This window comes from Rana temporaria, chromosome 12 (assembly GCF_905171775.1).
Source record: "Rana temporaria chromosome 12, aRanTem1.1, whole genome shotgun sequence".
NCBI classification, from domain to species: Eukaryota; Metazoa; Chordata; class Amphibia; order Anura; family Ranidae; genus Rana; species Rana temporaria.
This window is the reverse complement of record NC_053500.1, coordinates 109,101,457-109,118,365: the sequence shown is the minus strand read 5'-3', so window position 1 is coordinate 109,118,365 and position 16,909 is coordinate 109,101,457. Positions and strand designations below refer to the sequence as shown.

General features: G+C 41.2%; 1 protein-coding gene across 3 annotated transcripts in view; it reads right to left on the bottom strand.

Moving 5' to 3' along the window:
• Positions 1 to 2,615: 2,615 nt before the first annotated feature.
• The window catches only part of SEC14L1 (SEC14 like lipid binding 1), a 96,989-nt gene continuing 82,695 nt past the window's right edge, over positions 2,616 to 16,909 (bottom strand). The window contains exons 12-18 of one of the 3 annotated variants that reach the window (XM_040330129.1): positions 14,432 to 14,603; positions 13,416 to 13,550; positions 11,099 to 11,233; positions 8,653 to 8,904; positions 8,007 to 8,185; positions 6,631 to 6,732; positions 2,616 to 4,272 (exon numbers count right to left, since the gene is read on the bottom strand). In XM_040330129.1, the coding sequence (XP_040186063.1) occupies positions 4,185 to 4,272; positions 6,631 to 6,732; positions 8,007 to 8,185; positions 8,653 to 8,904; positions 11,099 to 11,233; positions 13,416 to 13,550; positions 14,432 to 14,603 (1,063 nt within the window). In that variant the 3' untranslated portion in view covers positions 2,616 to 4,184. Of the gene's footprint in view, positions 4,273 to 5,013; positions 6,118 to 6,630; positions 6,733 to 8,006; positions 8,186 to 8,652; positions 8,905 to 11,098; positions 11,234 to 13,415; positions 13,551 to 14,431; positions 14,604 to 16,909 lie in introns of those variants that run through there. The other 2 variants (XM_040330128.1, XM_040330130.1) reach the window with 2 other exon arrangements.

Genomic DNA, 16,909 nt, shown 5'->3' with positions numbered 1-16,909 from the left:
CAAAGCTAAAATTGAATGATGTATTTTCTTTATAAATCAGCACCAGGGATGAAATGAATTAGTACAGTTGGCTGCTCTGTGTCTTGAAATCTTTATCACTCTTGCCCACAGCAGCTGTAATCTTCCAGTACTGCAGGGGTTAGTACTGAGGGCTCCATCTGTCACTGCTACTTGTAAAAAGTACCTGGTACATGTGTTGGGGGTTCCTGACCCCTTGTCTAACCTTTCCCCTCACTTTATCTAAAATATTCAAAAAAATAATTGCCTTTACATACACTTGAACATTTATAGGTAAAGTTGATCCAGGGATTATCTGATTGCCTCTCGGGGATCAGGAAGGAATTGTTTTCCCCTGCTGGAGCAAATTGGTTCATGCTTTGCTGTTTTTTTGCCAACTGTTGGTATAGGATTGTGTATATAGGATTGTATGTTTTTTTTTCTTCCCTTTTATTGTTTTAACTAGATGGACCAGTGTTGCCAACCTACCAGATTGAAATTTACTGACAACACCCAAAATTTACTGGCACAGCCAAGTTTTTACTGGCATTTCCAAAAGTTACAAAATTACAGTATTTAGGCTACAAATACAATATTCAATTAGCAATATGATTTAAGGTAGATAAGACAAAAAACATATTTCTTATTTTATTTTCGATATATTAAGTATCTCAGGGACAGGACTCAGGAGGGCAAGAAATTAGAAAGGGCGGCACACATAAAATTAACTCACAGGGAGCAGCAGCATAGATGATGATGAGACCTCACCGACATAACACGTCCCCTCCCGAGTCACAGTGACAGTCTCTCCCCAAGCCCATATGTTTTACTGGCAACCTGGTATACATTGTATATATTGTGTGTTGGCTGTTGTGCATTATAAGCTTGCTGTGATGGGGTGGGGTGTGATTGCATTCTATTGTCTATTGTGGTAATTAAGTCTGCTACTGTGGTGATGTGGATTGGAGCTTGGTAGATTGGCTGCCTATTATGGGATGTTTACGTGTCTTGCTGTGTGGAAAGGGGGGGGATCACTCCAGAAACCACCCCCCCTGCTAAGACTGTTTACTGAAGGAGAAGTTTGAACACACCTGACCTGTATCACAATTGTCATTGGACAATTTAACCCACCCTGTTTCCCAAGGGTGGGAGGGATGTATTTTGAAGAGAAATGTGTTACCATGTGCTTGCAATAAAGATTCATTCCCTGTTTTGAACCTCAAACAGAGCTGTGTGTCTCGTTAATGGTGGGGGGGGGGGGAATTCATATGGGTCGTGTTCGCCGAATTGTGGAGTGTCGATAGCTGTCTTGGGTTTGGGAATGGAATATCCTAAACGGCTTTAACCCCTGTAACATTTGGGGTTCCGTTACATGCTTCTTTTTACAAAAAATCAGGGAGAAGAAACATATTGTTCCCTCTGTACAGAGCTCTGGGCTATGATTGGGCACAGCCAATCGGCAGGTCCCAGCCATGAATCATTGGCCGGGACTTGCCGACAGACTCCTGCTGTGTACAATCACAGTGGGTGTTGGCGGCGATAAGATACAGATTGTCTGGAGTCATAAAAAACACATTGAAGGCTCATACAGAGCTCCCCTTACATATACCATATTTAATCGGCGTATAACGCACACCCCAATTTTAAGAGGGAATTTTCTGGAAAAACATTTTTTTTTAGTCCAAATAGTAAATGCAGTTAAAATTAAAAATAAGATAAGCAGCAATGTACAGCAAGCAACTCAGAGAGCAGCTCCTATGTATATACTTTTTGCTATTTGAAAATAGAACAGTACCTTAGGGCTTCTAGCTGTCAGCACTTGATGGTGAAAGGGAGGGAGCTGGAACTCTGACGCAGTCAGCGCTGACCGGGACTGTAGCGCGGCTTGGGGCTTCTATACATAATGTTCAGCAGTCTGTGGTGAAGGGGAGGGTGAGGAAACCCTTAAACGCGGGCAGCGTGGGCCGAGACTGTAGCGCGTACCTAACGCATACCTCGGAGGGGGACGAGCGCCCACCGGAAATCACTGAGCCGTCATCTCCACTCGGCTCTCACGTGACACACGCACCGTCCCGCCTCCGCCATTGGACCATCTCCTGTGACAGACAGAACACTGGTCCAATGCTGGAGGCGGGACTGTGCGTGTGTGACGTGACAGCCGAGTGAGAGCCGAGAGGAGATGACGGCTCTGTGATTTCCGGCGGGCGCTCGTCCCCCTCCTTCCCCTCCGAGGTATGCTATCGGCGTATAGCGTGCACCCGTGATTTCCCCCCTATTTTCAGGGGAAAAAAGTGCGCGGTATACGCCGATAAATACGGTAATTGCTTTTCATATATTCTGATAGTTTGTTCTAAATTATTAGGTATTACACAACCCTGTTATCGTTGAGGGAGTTGCAATGTATTGCCAAGTGACGCGTGTACTTATTGGCTGTACATTACTTCATTTCTTAACATTGGTCCAAAGCTGCATGTAATTATGCAAAAATATTCATACTGAAGCTTTAGCATGTCTACAACTGCAGAATACCGAGAAGTCATTTAATAAATTAGAACACGTTTTCCTCCATCACACACATGAGCTTGCAATGTAAAATAAAAAAAGACACCACACATGGATGTTTTACTGCAATGTTTATTTTAGTTAACATTTAAAAAAAAATGCTTTGAAAAGCTACATACATGTATGTTAAATTAACTGTTAGAACATATTCTGAGGTCATGTCATTCCAAAATACTATGATCACACACATTCAAACCCTCCCCTGCAAGAAGTATAAACTCAAAACTGATATGATTAAGACAATGCAGAATATTGGTGCAATAGAGAAACACACAAATGGGATATATCAGAGAAAAATGGGTGCAAATGAACTTTGCAAGGTTTTGACCTATAAGATGAGCTACCTCTGGCACTGAGGCAGGACATGTCCTAAGAATGCTAGGTCTAACGCTAGCCTGCGAAGCTATCACCAATGTGTGCCATGACACAGATGCCAGTCTTAATGCCTGGTGGTATGAAAAAGTGGGGGATGGGGGGGGGGGGGGGGGGGGTCTACACAGTATCCAAGTAACAAGGCACAGCCCTGCCACCTGGGAAATCAGCCCTTATTTCTAGAAGATTAGGGAAGCCTCGTAATTGTAAAAGGAGTGGAAAGAAAAGACAGGTGAAGGGGTTTTTCATTCATATTTACATGCATACAAAATAACAGACCACGCAATGACAATCCAAGAAATTAAAAATAATGAACGTGCAGTGATAATCTGGAATAAAAATATGGAATTGTGCATTTCTGTCCCATCAGTTCTGCCACACTTACAAAACACATTTATAACAAATAAGATCTATGTCTCTTAGGACCAGGGCCCTACTGCCAATCGTTTGTCCTGTGCAAATGTGTCCCCTCTGTCAAAGTAGAAGTTTTCATTACAAATAGTAGCCAGTGTACACTACTAACTTTACCTGGACAGGGATCACTTATACACTTGTATGTAAAGTGTATGATATACACTTGTATGTAAAGATGAAATACTAGATGTGCGTAAATGTTCTCTTTGGTGCAAATGGCATATCGTTCTAAGATCTAACCTCTATAGGTGTGCAGACCTGTCCTATCTGCAAGGCTGTAGTTAACATCAGCAACTAGCTCAGTGCATGCAAAGACTTTGGCAAAGCAGGCAGGAGGTTATTTGAAGTATCAGATTTGCATCCTACCACACTACAATTAGGTTTCCTGCTCTTGTAATGCTCCTTACACACACCTAAACGTTTTATACGGTGGGGATATGTTGGCTATAGCATCCAATCAGCTATTGTATTAACATCTGCTCCATAAAAATGACAGATGAGTTGCTATAGCCAACAGCTAAAGTAACAATTTCTTGCACGTATAGCCAAAACTATAAGCTGCCAGGTGGGTGGGTGTCTGGTGCCCAGTGGCCCGCCTCCCAGCCTCGGCATCGCATGCCTCCACAATAGATTTACTAACCAAATGCCAGCACTGTAGATAAGTTATGGAGTTTGAAAATAGTTTTTACTTAGCAATTTCCTCCCCTGATATGCAATAATTAGTACAAGATATCTTCTAAAAACATAAAAACATTTATGTGGTTGTCCAATTCAGTGAAATAGAAGTCAAGGTCCTGTGTTACTTGCAATTCTGAAGGTCTCTCTGTACAAAGTTGGATCTATAATATAGCGTGCAATGTCTGTAGGTGGCTTGAGCTCCCTTGCACTGTCGCGTCCAAAGATAGGGAGCTTCGGCTGGGATCCAAGCTGCACAGAAAAGACAAAGTGCCACAGCACTGATTTAGGGTCCAAAATGGGTTTATGTTCTCATAGAAGATAATCCAACATGTTTCAGGAGTTTTAAAATCACCCCCTTCATCAGGAACAAGCAATTGATTCTATTGAGATCTAGGCTTCTGCTGCGGATTGTTGCAGCCTGATGAAGGAAGATGTATGCAGCCCAAATTTGCTTTGTATGGAGAAAGTACATTTTAGACTCCCAATTAATGGTGTAGCATTTTCTCTCTTCTGTATCTCGTGTCCCTGCAGGCATTGAATGGATTCATATTTTTGTTTTGATTCCTGTCTTGATCTAGTGCCATTTCTAAATCACAGAATTTAGAGCCTTAATATTCCACTAAGCAAATGGGGACCCATTATCCAGTCAAGCAAGAGAACCGGTCTAATTAAGAAGGGACAACGGTCTCGTTAAGTTTCCTCAACTAAAGTAATTTAAGAGGATTGCTTTATTATAGCCGATGTAATTGACTTTAACCGATGAATATGTAGCTGGAGATTCTAAAAATGTCAGTTATTTAACCTTCATCATGTATTAGAGCAAGAAGAAATGATTTTAAATATACAGATGACTTCTGTCAATTACCATTTTGGTGTCTGTTTTGGTCTAACATGATAGCTAGCTTAGAGCAATAGGATACACAGGGTCCCATAAATATCAAAGCTCTCCCTGACACGGGGGATTCTTACATGCAAAGTTGTGAGTGTTTGCTCTTTCTCATAAGGTAACTTGAATTTTCAGTAGAGTGGTCCTTTAAGCGGTTGTTTATTAGACCACACAAAGTCACTGTGAGATTTCAGCATGTAGTTAAATGCATATAGTCCAATAGCTCATGCAGTTGTATCGTGAAAGAACACCATTGTCTGTTTTTATCATTTCATATACAATAGCTATAAATCCAAATGATGCAGTTTGCAGGATAAAAAAAATTCAGCTTCTTGTGTAAAAAAAAAAAATGTTTTAAATTCTAGTCCCATCTCTGACAGTGATAACAGTGGGAGGGCATGGCTAAGAGACGTATATGGCTAGTCCTGTAGATAACGTTAAGCAAAGCACTCCCCAAATGACAAAGGCAGCCACTCTGCAACATCTAATCAAAATAGACTCTCATGGGCAAGTCAATGTACAACATGTTGCTGACCCAACCTCTCCAGCAGGTGGTTGCAAGATTTCACGTGCCTATTGCGTATGAATATCACAGTTCCTATTGCACTTGGAAATGTATACTGAAACAGTTGTGCGAACGACACATGCCAAATCTCCCACAAGTACAGATGTCCAAGGCCAAGTGCTTTAACGTGGTGTTGTCTGAGCTGGCAGGGAGCAGAATGCCATGGATGCCAACGCTACCTGTAATCTATCGCAAACCATCAACACCCTAGTGATTTATGCATGTCCTCAGGAGGAGGAATCGGTGCTCTCTGTCTCAATGGCAGCTGTTCCCACAGCCTCCCGGATGAATGGGAGGCGCCATGATGTGGGCCATCGCAGGAAGACGGGGGGTCTGAGAGTGTAGAGTGTGGAAAAGTGCTGGCCCCAGAAAGATGGGGAGAGTCGCAGGAGCCCATCTGGATTAGGCTTCAGGTCTTGGGGGTGAGTGAAAGAGGGGAGCACAGACTCGGACAGAGGGATGGGTTCTCTGTAACAACCAAAAGGAACGAAAGGGAAGAAAAAAAAAATGGGAGGGGGGAACAAAGAAAAATGAAAAGTTATACAGGTTCTCAATAGTAGGGGATAAAATGGAGATGGGAAATTAATGCTTAAAAATGGAAATGCAAGAACTCAAATGACCGTGGACAGACACACAGGATGGACTGTGATGTGGTTAAATGGAAGGCATAAGTGATGTTTGGAAAGAGAACATAAAGAGAGTATTAGTTCCCTAAATCATAAAGGATGGCAGCAAGATAAACATAGAAATACACTGCAGCACAGGTGACATTGATTTGACAAGATTAAAAATGAACATAAGGTCCTGGCTGCTTTTAATATTAAATTTTTCAAAAGAACACCCAATTTACTGTAGCTTTACTTCCGATAAGCGGCTATGCTTAATATATAATCACTCAAGGAGACCGTTTGTCATCAAGAAGGCAACTTATGAGAGAGCACAGCTCTAATTTAATTTTTTGTGCACATGCTATCGGACATGGTCTCAGAGAGTGTTAAAGGGTGAATACTTGAAACTTATCAAGGAGGCAGAATAATAAATGGTATATGATTTAGAATTGAATACACAAGTGGGATTAAGTCTATCAGTTGGGGGAAGGTGAAGTATCTGCTTTGTCAGCTGTACTGATGCAGATAAAAGTTCAAGAACCAGCTACCTGGACACCATGGAACTGGAATGAGACTGGCTCGAGGATGTGGTGGCAGCACTGAGTTGGGAGAATCCACTGTGGCTTGATTCCAGGCTGGTCATGGAACCCCTAAAGAAGACAAGTATAAAGAAAAGATTAAACTCAGCAAAAAAAAGATGGCTGTTTATTCATGTGGCATTAAAGTAAATTTTTGAGGTTTTTAAATCCGCAGTTTGCATTTAATACCAGGTGGGTGGTCCTTCGATAAAGATCCTTGTTCAGGCACTTCCTGTGCCTCTCTCTGGTGTTGTCACCCGGTCAGACACTCTCTCAATGGAAGCTACAAGTAGCCATTTTACAACTCATTACACTTGTATGTTTCACTTTTATTATTAAGAACCCCCCCCCCTCCGAGAAAAGCCAGGCAGGAAGTGGCAGGAAAGGGGGATCAGTATTACAGTAATGCAACCAAGGATGGGATTTAAACTAGTTTATCTAAAGTACTGTACAAGTAAAACAACTCAATTTCTAAATCATGGTGTATTAAACGGTTGTCTTTTTGTTGATAAAATGTTTTCAACTACTTTTATTGTTTGTTGCATCTCAGTGTTGCTGATCTCCTACAGCCATTCCTGTCTACATACATACACCCCAGGGATGGCTGCATGGCATGTCTCGGACTGTTTTTTGACTAACAAAAGAGGACCAGGCCTGCATAATCTGTGTTTTACCAGCTGTTTGTAATCTCCATTGGCAGGGTAAACCTGGGTACACACAATCCGAATATCAACTGGTTCAGCAGGAACTGGCTGACATTCAGACAGCGTGTATAGTTGCCTGTCCAACAGAAGCTGGTCTCACGTCCGGCTTCTGTCAAATGGGCATGCTGAAAAAACAGCATACTATCAGCGCTGGCCAATTGCTGCCAGTGCGATCTGGTGGTGGTGGTGGGGAAGCCCCCTGTCAGAATACAATAGCTCAATTGGAGGCATCGCAGCACTAACATCAAATTTGTTAGTACCCAAGTTTTTCTCTACATTCAGCACGCCAAGTACAACGCAGAAGAAACAAAGGGTGAAAACACGGTCTCCCAATCAAGGGAGTGCGTGAACAAAGACCTTCATACAGGATAACCCTGGTGTTATTTTAATGAAAGCTGCAGATTTCAAAATATAAAACATTACTTGAAAATTAATCAATGTGAAAGTGCATATGTGATTTTAGTAATTGGGTTATCATATACTAAAAAGGCAATGTTTATTATACACAGAATAGAAAAATGCATATCAAAGTCTAAAGGGCTGCACACCCCAAATAATTGAAAAATGTATACTGTATATATTTTTATTATACAGAGTACTTTAAAAAGTAATAAGCTTCAAAACGCAGCCCCTGAACTGTACCTGAAATCCTCAGAGCCAATGATCTCCATGTAGTACATTACTTTGCATTTATGGGAGGAGACTTGTAACGATGCAAGAACATCATCCACACGTGGTAGGCTGCTGGTGGCACAAGCTGGCATGCTGTGGAATTTCCATTGCAGGATGTAGAAACCCGGCCAGCGGGTCACGTGAGAACCCTGTGGGGAAAAAAAAAATGCATTTGAAACTGTGGCAACAACACCCACGTTTATAGTGTATCTAACCCCAAAACAGAAATAAAATATATTGCAGCTTACCAATCCCTTAGATGTGGTGTCTGCAATCATTTCACTGTCACCTGGTAACCCTGTGAATAATATGCTCCCTGTCCTGTGGCGGCTAGACGCACTCCTCCACTAGATCTATAGAAGAAGCCATGGTGGTCACCAGGGCCAGACTTCAAACATGTCTGCTTTTTGCTCATCTCCATTACAGGATGGGGAAGGGGATTTGTAGTACACGAGGATAACAATGTTTTGACTTCCAGCTCATCTCACAGGAAGTGACAAAAACACTGCATTTATGTCAATGGCAATAAATAAAGAGTGAAGACGCCATACCTTCGGACTGGTAAGCTGCAATGTATTTGTTCTTGGGTTTAGTTACCCCTAATAAAGGCTGTTACCTGCACGCTCTCTCCCTCCTTGCAGGTCAGCGGAGACTCCACCATACTGTAATCTCGGCCCAGCTGCCAAGCCTTGTCAATTAACTGCACATTGTTGCACACAGGAGATGTAATGCCGTGAGCTCCAAGAGTTTCTCGTTTGGGCACTTGGGGCGACCTCTTTGAGTGGTAAATGTTAAAAACAATGTCCCCTTTACAAACGTCAAAGTCCCAAGTGATAACAGAAGAGGCATCCACTATTTGGATGAATATCTGCAAAGGTAAAAAAGGAAAAGGTTTAAAGAATATCACCCAATTTTCAAGATAATATACACAGTGCTATTACAAAATATTTAGAACTTATTTAATTTCTTAATTGTTATTTAGATTTTATTGAAAGGGACAACAAAGGAGTTTGTAATAAGGATAGGGGGGGGGGTTCCCCATGAGCCTAGCCACATGAAACACCTCACCCAAGATCAGCTGTTAAATCATGTATGTGTGGGCCAATAGCAGCCAGCCATCCATATTGAAAAAAAAGATGAAATATTCCTCTTAAGTTTCTGCAATGGAAGCAGTTTACTTTTCAGCTGCACAAAGAGAAGGTCGCTGTTGTAGCCACAGAGGAAAATTATACATCATGCAAAAGTAGAATACCCAAAAGGAAGGCGTACCGTGGGAGGAGCCAGCTTCAATGACATCATACGTGTAGAAGAGCAGGTGGAGATCCAAGAAGCTAGTCAAGGGTGCTGGCCTTGTTTGGACAATAAAGTGTGACCAGCAGGTCTGGTCTTTCAAAAGTTGATCTGGCACAAGGTATCCAAAATGTTTAAGGGCTTGTTCACACATGCAGCAAGTGAGGTGGTAAAATAGGTGGTTAACCCGTGGTTTTACCTCCCCTCTTAACCTAAACAGCAGCCATATGGGGTTCTACATATGGCAGTAAAAATGTTCCACATTGTTATGTTACAACCAAAACCTAAATATATTTTACTGGGATTTTATGGGATAGATCAACATAAAGTGACACATAAATTGTGAAGTGGAAAGAAAATTATAAATGTTTTAATTTTTTTTTACAAATAAATATCTGAAAAGTGTGGCGTGCATTTGTATTCAGCCCCCTTTACTCTGATACCCCTAAATAAAATCTAGTGGAACCAATTGCCTTCAGAAGTCACCTAACTAGTAAATAGAGTCCACCTGTTTGTAATTTAATCTCAGTATAAATACTCTGTTCTGTGAAGCTGTCAGATTTGTTTAGTGAACAAACAGTATCATGAATGCCAAGGAACCAGACAGGTCAGGGAAAAAGTTGTGGAGAAAAAATATCCCAAGCTTTGAACATCTCATGGAGCACTGTTCAATCCATAATCCGAAAATGGAAAGAGTATGGCACAACTGCAAACCTACCAAGACATGGCCGTCCACCTAAACTGACAGGCCGGGTAATGAGAGCATTAATCAGGGAAGCAGCCAAGATGCCCATGGTAACTGGAGGAGCTTTAGAAATCCACAGGACAGCCATTAGTCATGCACTTCACAAATCTGGCTTTTATGGAAGAGTGGCAAGAAGAAAGCCATTGTTGAAAGAAAGTCATAAGAAGTCCCGTTTGCAGTTTGCAAGAAGCCATGTGGGGAAAGGTGCTCTGGTCAGATGAGATCAAAATTGAACTTTCTGGCCTAAAAGTAAAACGCTATGTGTGGCAGAAAACTAACACTGCACATCACCCTGAACACACCATCTCCACTGTGAAACATGGTGGTGGCAGCATCATGTTGTGGGGATGCTTTTCTTCAGCAGGGACATGGAAGCTTGTCAGAGTTGACGGGAAGATGAATGGAGCAAAATACAGGTCAATCTTAAAAGAAAACCTGTTAAGAGTCTGCAAAAGACTTGAGACTGGGGCAGAGGTTGACCTTCCAGCAGGACAACGACCCCAAACATACAGCCAGAGATACAATGGAATGGTTTAGAATTAGATCGAAGCATATTCATGTGTTAGAATGGCCGCCCAGTTAAAGTCCAGACCTAAATACAATTTAGAATCTGTGGCAAGACTTGAAAATTGCTGTTCACTCTGTCCAATCTGACAGAGCTTGATCTATTGTGCAAAGAAGAATGGGTAAAAATGTCCCTCTCTAGATGTGAAAAGCTGGTAGAGACATCCCCAAAAAGACTTGCAGCTGTAATTGCAGTGAAAGGCAGTTCTACAAAGTATTGAATCAGGGGGGCTGAATACAAACACACACCACACTTTTCACATATTTGTAAAAAAATAAAATAAAATGAAGACCATATTCCTTCTACTTCACAATTATGTGCCACTTTGCATCGGTCCATCACAGAAAATCCTAATAAAATACATTTACGGTTATAACATGACAGAAATGTGGACAATTTCAAGGGGTATGAATACTTTTTTCAAGGCACAGTATATTAGTGGAAAGCTTTCACTGATCATACCTCATGTGGGGCACCCTTAAACACGCTGGCTGACTGGTAGATGGTCTCAGTCCACAGTTTGATATCCTCACTTTCCAGTTCCTCTGGAGTCCGGTACAGAGCTTTGGGAACCATCCCACCCTCTGGAACCTCGCACTGAAAAACAGTACACAAACCAATACATGTAAGTATGCTGCAATGCGCCATGCAATGACAGTATTCAAAGAGATATTTTTTCATTAGACACTTGACAAAAGACAGCATTAACTACATTAAATACATACATACATTATATTAGCATTAAATACATACCCACATACTGTGTACACTTTTTCTCTCAATTATTTATGGGTTATTATACTACACAACCAAATCATGTGTCAATGTTACAAGGTGATTTTGTCAATACTAAATTCACCCTTCAAATTCTACAATGTCTGCTTCTATTTATTTGTTTACAACAAGGTAAAGCATCATTAACCACTTTACTACTGTCAAGAAGTCTGACGTGGTAGACCGAGGGCCCATTTTGAGCCCAGCCTTAAAGCAGTGTTCTGCTTATTAGTTGTGCATGCGCCAGGTGCGTGCACCAGTGGGGATGATCAAGCTGTCCGCTAGATCAGATCACTGGCAAATTGCTGAGCCAATCAGGGGGCATCTCGGCCTTTTAGATGGGCTAATCACAAATGTAAACAGTACTACTGTTACCATTTGAAAGCCCTCTGCGACCTCACATTGGAGGAAGAAAAATACGATGAATGAAATAAGGGATCGCAGGCAGCAGATTCAAGGTGGGGGGTTTTAATTAATGTCTTTACTCTGTGGGTGAGCTGTACATCTTTCTCCCATGCTGTCTCTGACCTGTATATTAACACCTTAACCCCCCTTAGGCTGGAATCACACCTATGCAGTTTTAGTGATTTTTGTATTTTGCAGATTAGCACTGCAGAACGCCTTCCATAGGAAACCATGTTAAATGGACTGTAGTGCAAATCTGCAAAAAGCACTAAAACTGCATAGGTGTGAATCCAGCCTTATCCAGCACATGAACCCTTTCACATCATCCCCCCATGTAGGACCTGTACAACATTGAAACAAATTGTTCAAGTTTTAACCATCTCAATATCAGCATTTTAGGTTTTCCTTTTCAAAACATGGTGGCAAAATGTGGTGTCTACTTTCCAAAAAGGGCTAATTTTGGGGGCATTTCTATTATCCTTGCATTTTCAATTAATATATCTTCAAGCAGGATAAACAGTTTTTCCACAGATTTGTATTAATTTTTTCCACCAAATGAAAGCTCTATCTAAAACATTTGTTTCTTGTTCGATATAGGGGAAGATATGGACCTTCTGTGTTATCTGTGAACCCCAATGAAAAGGTTTCCTTGCGCCCTGGTTCTAAACACAAACAAATATGAAAAAAAGGGGGAGAACTGAAGCCAAAAAAAGAGAAAAAAATTATCTTTTTCAGAATGAGGCCAGCAACAGCAGCCCTGTGTATTTCTATCTTTTGCTAATCCTTTCACTTTGATTTCTCTCCTACAGGCAAACACTATGAATTCTGAGGGGATGATCATGAAGCTTGCCATACAGATTACAATCTGTTCAATCTTTAAACAACTTTCTTCAGATTATTTCAAAGCGAAGGACATACCTAAACTATTCAATTAACTCAGCCACTCAGGCAGGGCTCTGCGTTAGATAGTTCTTGTCAGATTTAAAGAGGATAGAACAGTTAGAATTGAACGTGTGTGGTGAGCTTAAAGTGATTCGATAACAAATGTCACACTTACCTGCTCTGTGCAGTGGCTTTGTACAGAGCAGCCCCGATTCTCCTCTCCTCCACTAGTACTCCTTGCTCCTTCCTCCTGCCGAGTGCCCCCACAGCAAGCCATTTGCTATGGGGGCACTCTTGGGGATGCTAGCTCCCAAGCCCCACTTTGTGTGTCTATTGACACACAGAGTGCGTCTCAGCCCTGCCCCCTCCTCACTGCTGTCTCTGAGCCAATGAGGAAAGAGAGCCTTTGCTCTTATGCACATCACTGGATTGAGATCAGGCTCATGTAAGTATAAGGGGGAGCTGCATGCAGAAGGTTTAGCAGAGAATGCACTAAGGTAAAAAAAACTTCTGCTTTTTGAATCACTAAGTGTTTGTTCTCTCTCTCTCGCTCTCTACATGGGCACCACTAGAATCTTGTTGGGAGTTCCAGGCATCTTGAGACATTTGCTTAGCAGGGTTTATGGGCCATTTCTTCCCTATACTGGTTATGGCAGTTAAGCAGAGGGCATTCATACAAGTCGTCAGCTTTGACCACAGCCATTTTTAGGCTACTTACCAGGCACTCCCCACCAAGGAAATCTGGAATCACTTCTTTGTCAATGTAATCCACAAGTCCTCCTGGGCCTTGATAGTCATTACCAGCATAGATAAGGAACTTTTTCCTTGTGTTCTCATCAATAAAAGGACTGACCTGGAACATGACAGAGAAAACATTAAGATCAATAATCTGCAGTAAGCAAGCTTTGTGAATTCTAAAACTGATGGTCAGCGAGTCTCACACGCCCACACTTGAAGTCCCAGTACTGCGCCCCTAGAATAGGTGAATAATTACCAATAAAGCTGCCACTTTAAATTATAGAAATGTGAGTAGTATTTTGACCCCTAGATAGTGTAAAAATAGTGGTGCCAAAATCACAATAGTACAGTGATAAATTAAAATCATTTCATACGCAAAAGTTATCACTGTACTATTGTGATTTTAGCGCCACTATTTTTATACTATCTGGGTTTGATAGGGGTCAAAATACTACTCACAAGCTTTGTGAATTGTATAGTAATTCAACCACAATTAAAGAGGAAGTAAACCCTGATGAGTTTTACTTTCTCTTGTTTCCCCCTGCCAAGTAAAAGTATAATGGGCTAGTATGCATCACAAACTAGCCAATTATGTGGCACTTACCTGCAAACGAAGCCCACATTATCCTCGCTGGTGGCCACATCCATCTTAGCCCCTCTTCCCTCCAGGGCCGCGGACTCCAGCTCTGTGACTGTCTGTCTGGCAACGCCTAACTTCGCACATGTGCGCGGAAGACATCAGTCATGGCACTCGCTAGTGAAGAAACGTCACGGAGGGCTGTTTCTTCACAGTGCATGCGCCGATGTTGGCGCAAGCATATATAGTAAATATAGATAGTAAATATAGATATTTACCGTACCTATAGGCAAGCCTTATTATGGGCTTACCTGTAGGTACAAGTGGTGTAACTAGGTTTACAAGGTATTTGATTTTATTACTTTACTGAGTACCGTATATGATGAAGCTCTGAGGGAAAAAAAACAAAAAAAACATACCAATGTCCACAGAACAGGAAATACTCTGGGAGCCCGCAAGATCAACAGCCGCCCCAAAGTCTCTGGATAGTTCGCTTCCACCACTTCAATAATACGCAATAAAGCCTTGACCCCTGGCCTCCACAAATGCCTCATATTGAGTCCTTCCAAATCCACAAGGCAGGTCCAGGAGCTGCAATTTACAGCAAAATAAAATTGGAGTGAACATAACTACTGAATAATAATTTTTGAAGTTATGAAAGTTGACATTTTTATAATTCATCTGAGATCACTACCAAATTTAGCCATACACGTGCCAAACGACTGGATATCTAGCACCTAAACCCCTCTTCTACAGCTATAATGGATGCAACAGAACCATCTGTATGATAACATATGACTATAAACCCCCCCAAAAAATTCTATAGTCTTGCTTTTTAGTTAATTGTACCTGCCAGTACATCCTCTCCTAGGGTCATAATACAGGCTACGTGTTCTGCCACCCTTGAATATGCTCACTCCCGATATAAACGGCCGGTAGCTGATGTGCCAATTCCACCGTTAAGCTGAACTCCAGGAATTCAACAATGTAGGCATACTATGAGTTAAGTCCAATGAGGTGCATTCCACTGTTTGGAGTTATTTACATCTAATATGTTTAACTGTGCGCCATAAAGATCCTTTCTGCAACACTGGATGCTCTGGTCTCAGTTCCTTCAAGTGTAAAGTTAATGTAGTTGCTATGCCCGCCTCTCGCCTCCTGCCCAATCAAAGAAGCCTTTGTATTATGTGAACTCATTCACAAAATACAAAGGCTTTTGTGAATGGGCAGCAGAGGGGAGGGGTATGCATAGCTGCTCTGTGTGCCTCTCCTCGCACAGCCCCTGAGTGTATCCACCTGGCATACAAAAACGTGTCCGATGTAAAGAAAAGAGATAAGGCCAGGAGGTGGCATGCACTTTTTACCAAGTTGCATGCCTGAACTCTACAGTACAAAAGTACCATGGCTCCAAGAGGAGCTGGATACAGTCTAATGGGCAACCATGTCTAGGACTATGAGCTTTTATTCACTTTATATGAGTGGAAAACATTTTAAACAAGTTCAACATTTAATGGATTAAAGTCTTCTCCTATACCCCAAAAATGTAATAAAATTTGGTCTATATGGATAAATTCACAGGATACTCTGGAAACCAATTGAGAAAAAAGAGGGGCGGGGGGGGTCGAGACACATGTTGGATGAAATAACACGGGGGAGATCTTGGTGTCATTTGGGTTCAGCTAATTTCTGGATATGCTGGACAGGGGTTCTATACCACAGGGATCATCCTGCCAGAAATTGAATGCACTCCATACTTTAGTTTTTCATTTTTATGTTTTTTGTTTTGTTGACTAAGATGTAAAAAAAAATATATATATATATATATATATATATATATATATATATATATATATATATATATATATATATATATATATATATATATATATATATATATATATATTACACATACATGTTCCTGTTAATTTTCCATGATCACTATACTCTTTATATATAAGGTTGCCATAAGAGTAGGTCATGCATTTACATTTTCTATTTCATCAATTATGTTGGAAATGTAGTTTTGTGTTCCTGTATGACTTAACCTTTTAAGCATCATTCTGGGGACCTGAATGTAATGTACTTCCTGTGATGTGTAATTATGGTATGTACTTATTCAGTTATGACAATGACTGTTTTTTGATACGTGAAAGGCAAATAAAAAACCTTCCTATAAATATTCTTTAGTCTGTCAAAAAACGAATCTGCAGTGAAAGTAAACATGGTCAAAGTACACATTGTACAACCACATATACATTTGTCATTTGCAACAGTAAATCAATCAGCTTTTATATACATTTTTTTTCCCCTTCCAAATATCTGAATTATGGCCAGTCCATAAAACAAACTCCTTTCAGCTGCAGATGCTTATGAGCCACCTAGTGGTATCAGCCGATGATTACCAGTACAGTGATTTACATCTAACCCTTACTGCACCTTCAGGCATCCAATCAAGTATCCATAATAATAATGCTGTATTCAGAAAAAGACCATCTAAACCCCTCCACCTGTTATTGACCAATCATTTTCATTTTTCAGTGATGTGCCTACTGATTGAGAATTCATTTTGGCATTACTTAGGATACCCAAGGTAACAAATACATATATTTTTTCTGGGAGCACACTGCTTTTTGCAATCTAAAACCAAAAAGCATAAGAAATGTGCTTGTTTGATTTCGCCCTCTTTTCTATACCCAATGGCTTCTCAAACCCCTTACAGGCCTGTGTTCCTCCCTAGACCTTCTGCTATCATCTAGCTCCCTTGCCATGTCTTCCCATGCTCGCCTCCAGGACTTCTCCCGAGCATCTCCCATCCTTTGAAATTTCCTACTCCAACCTGTCCGACTATCTCTTACTCTACCCACATTTAGGCAATCCCCAAAATCTTTTCTCTTGAG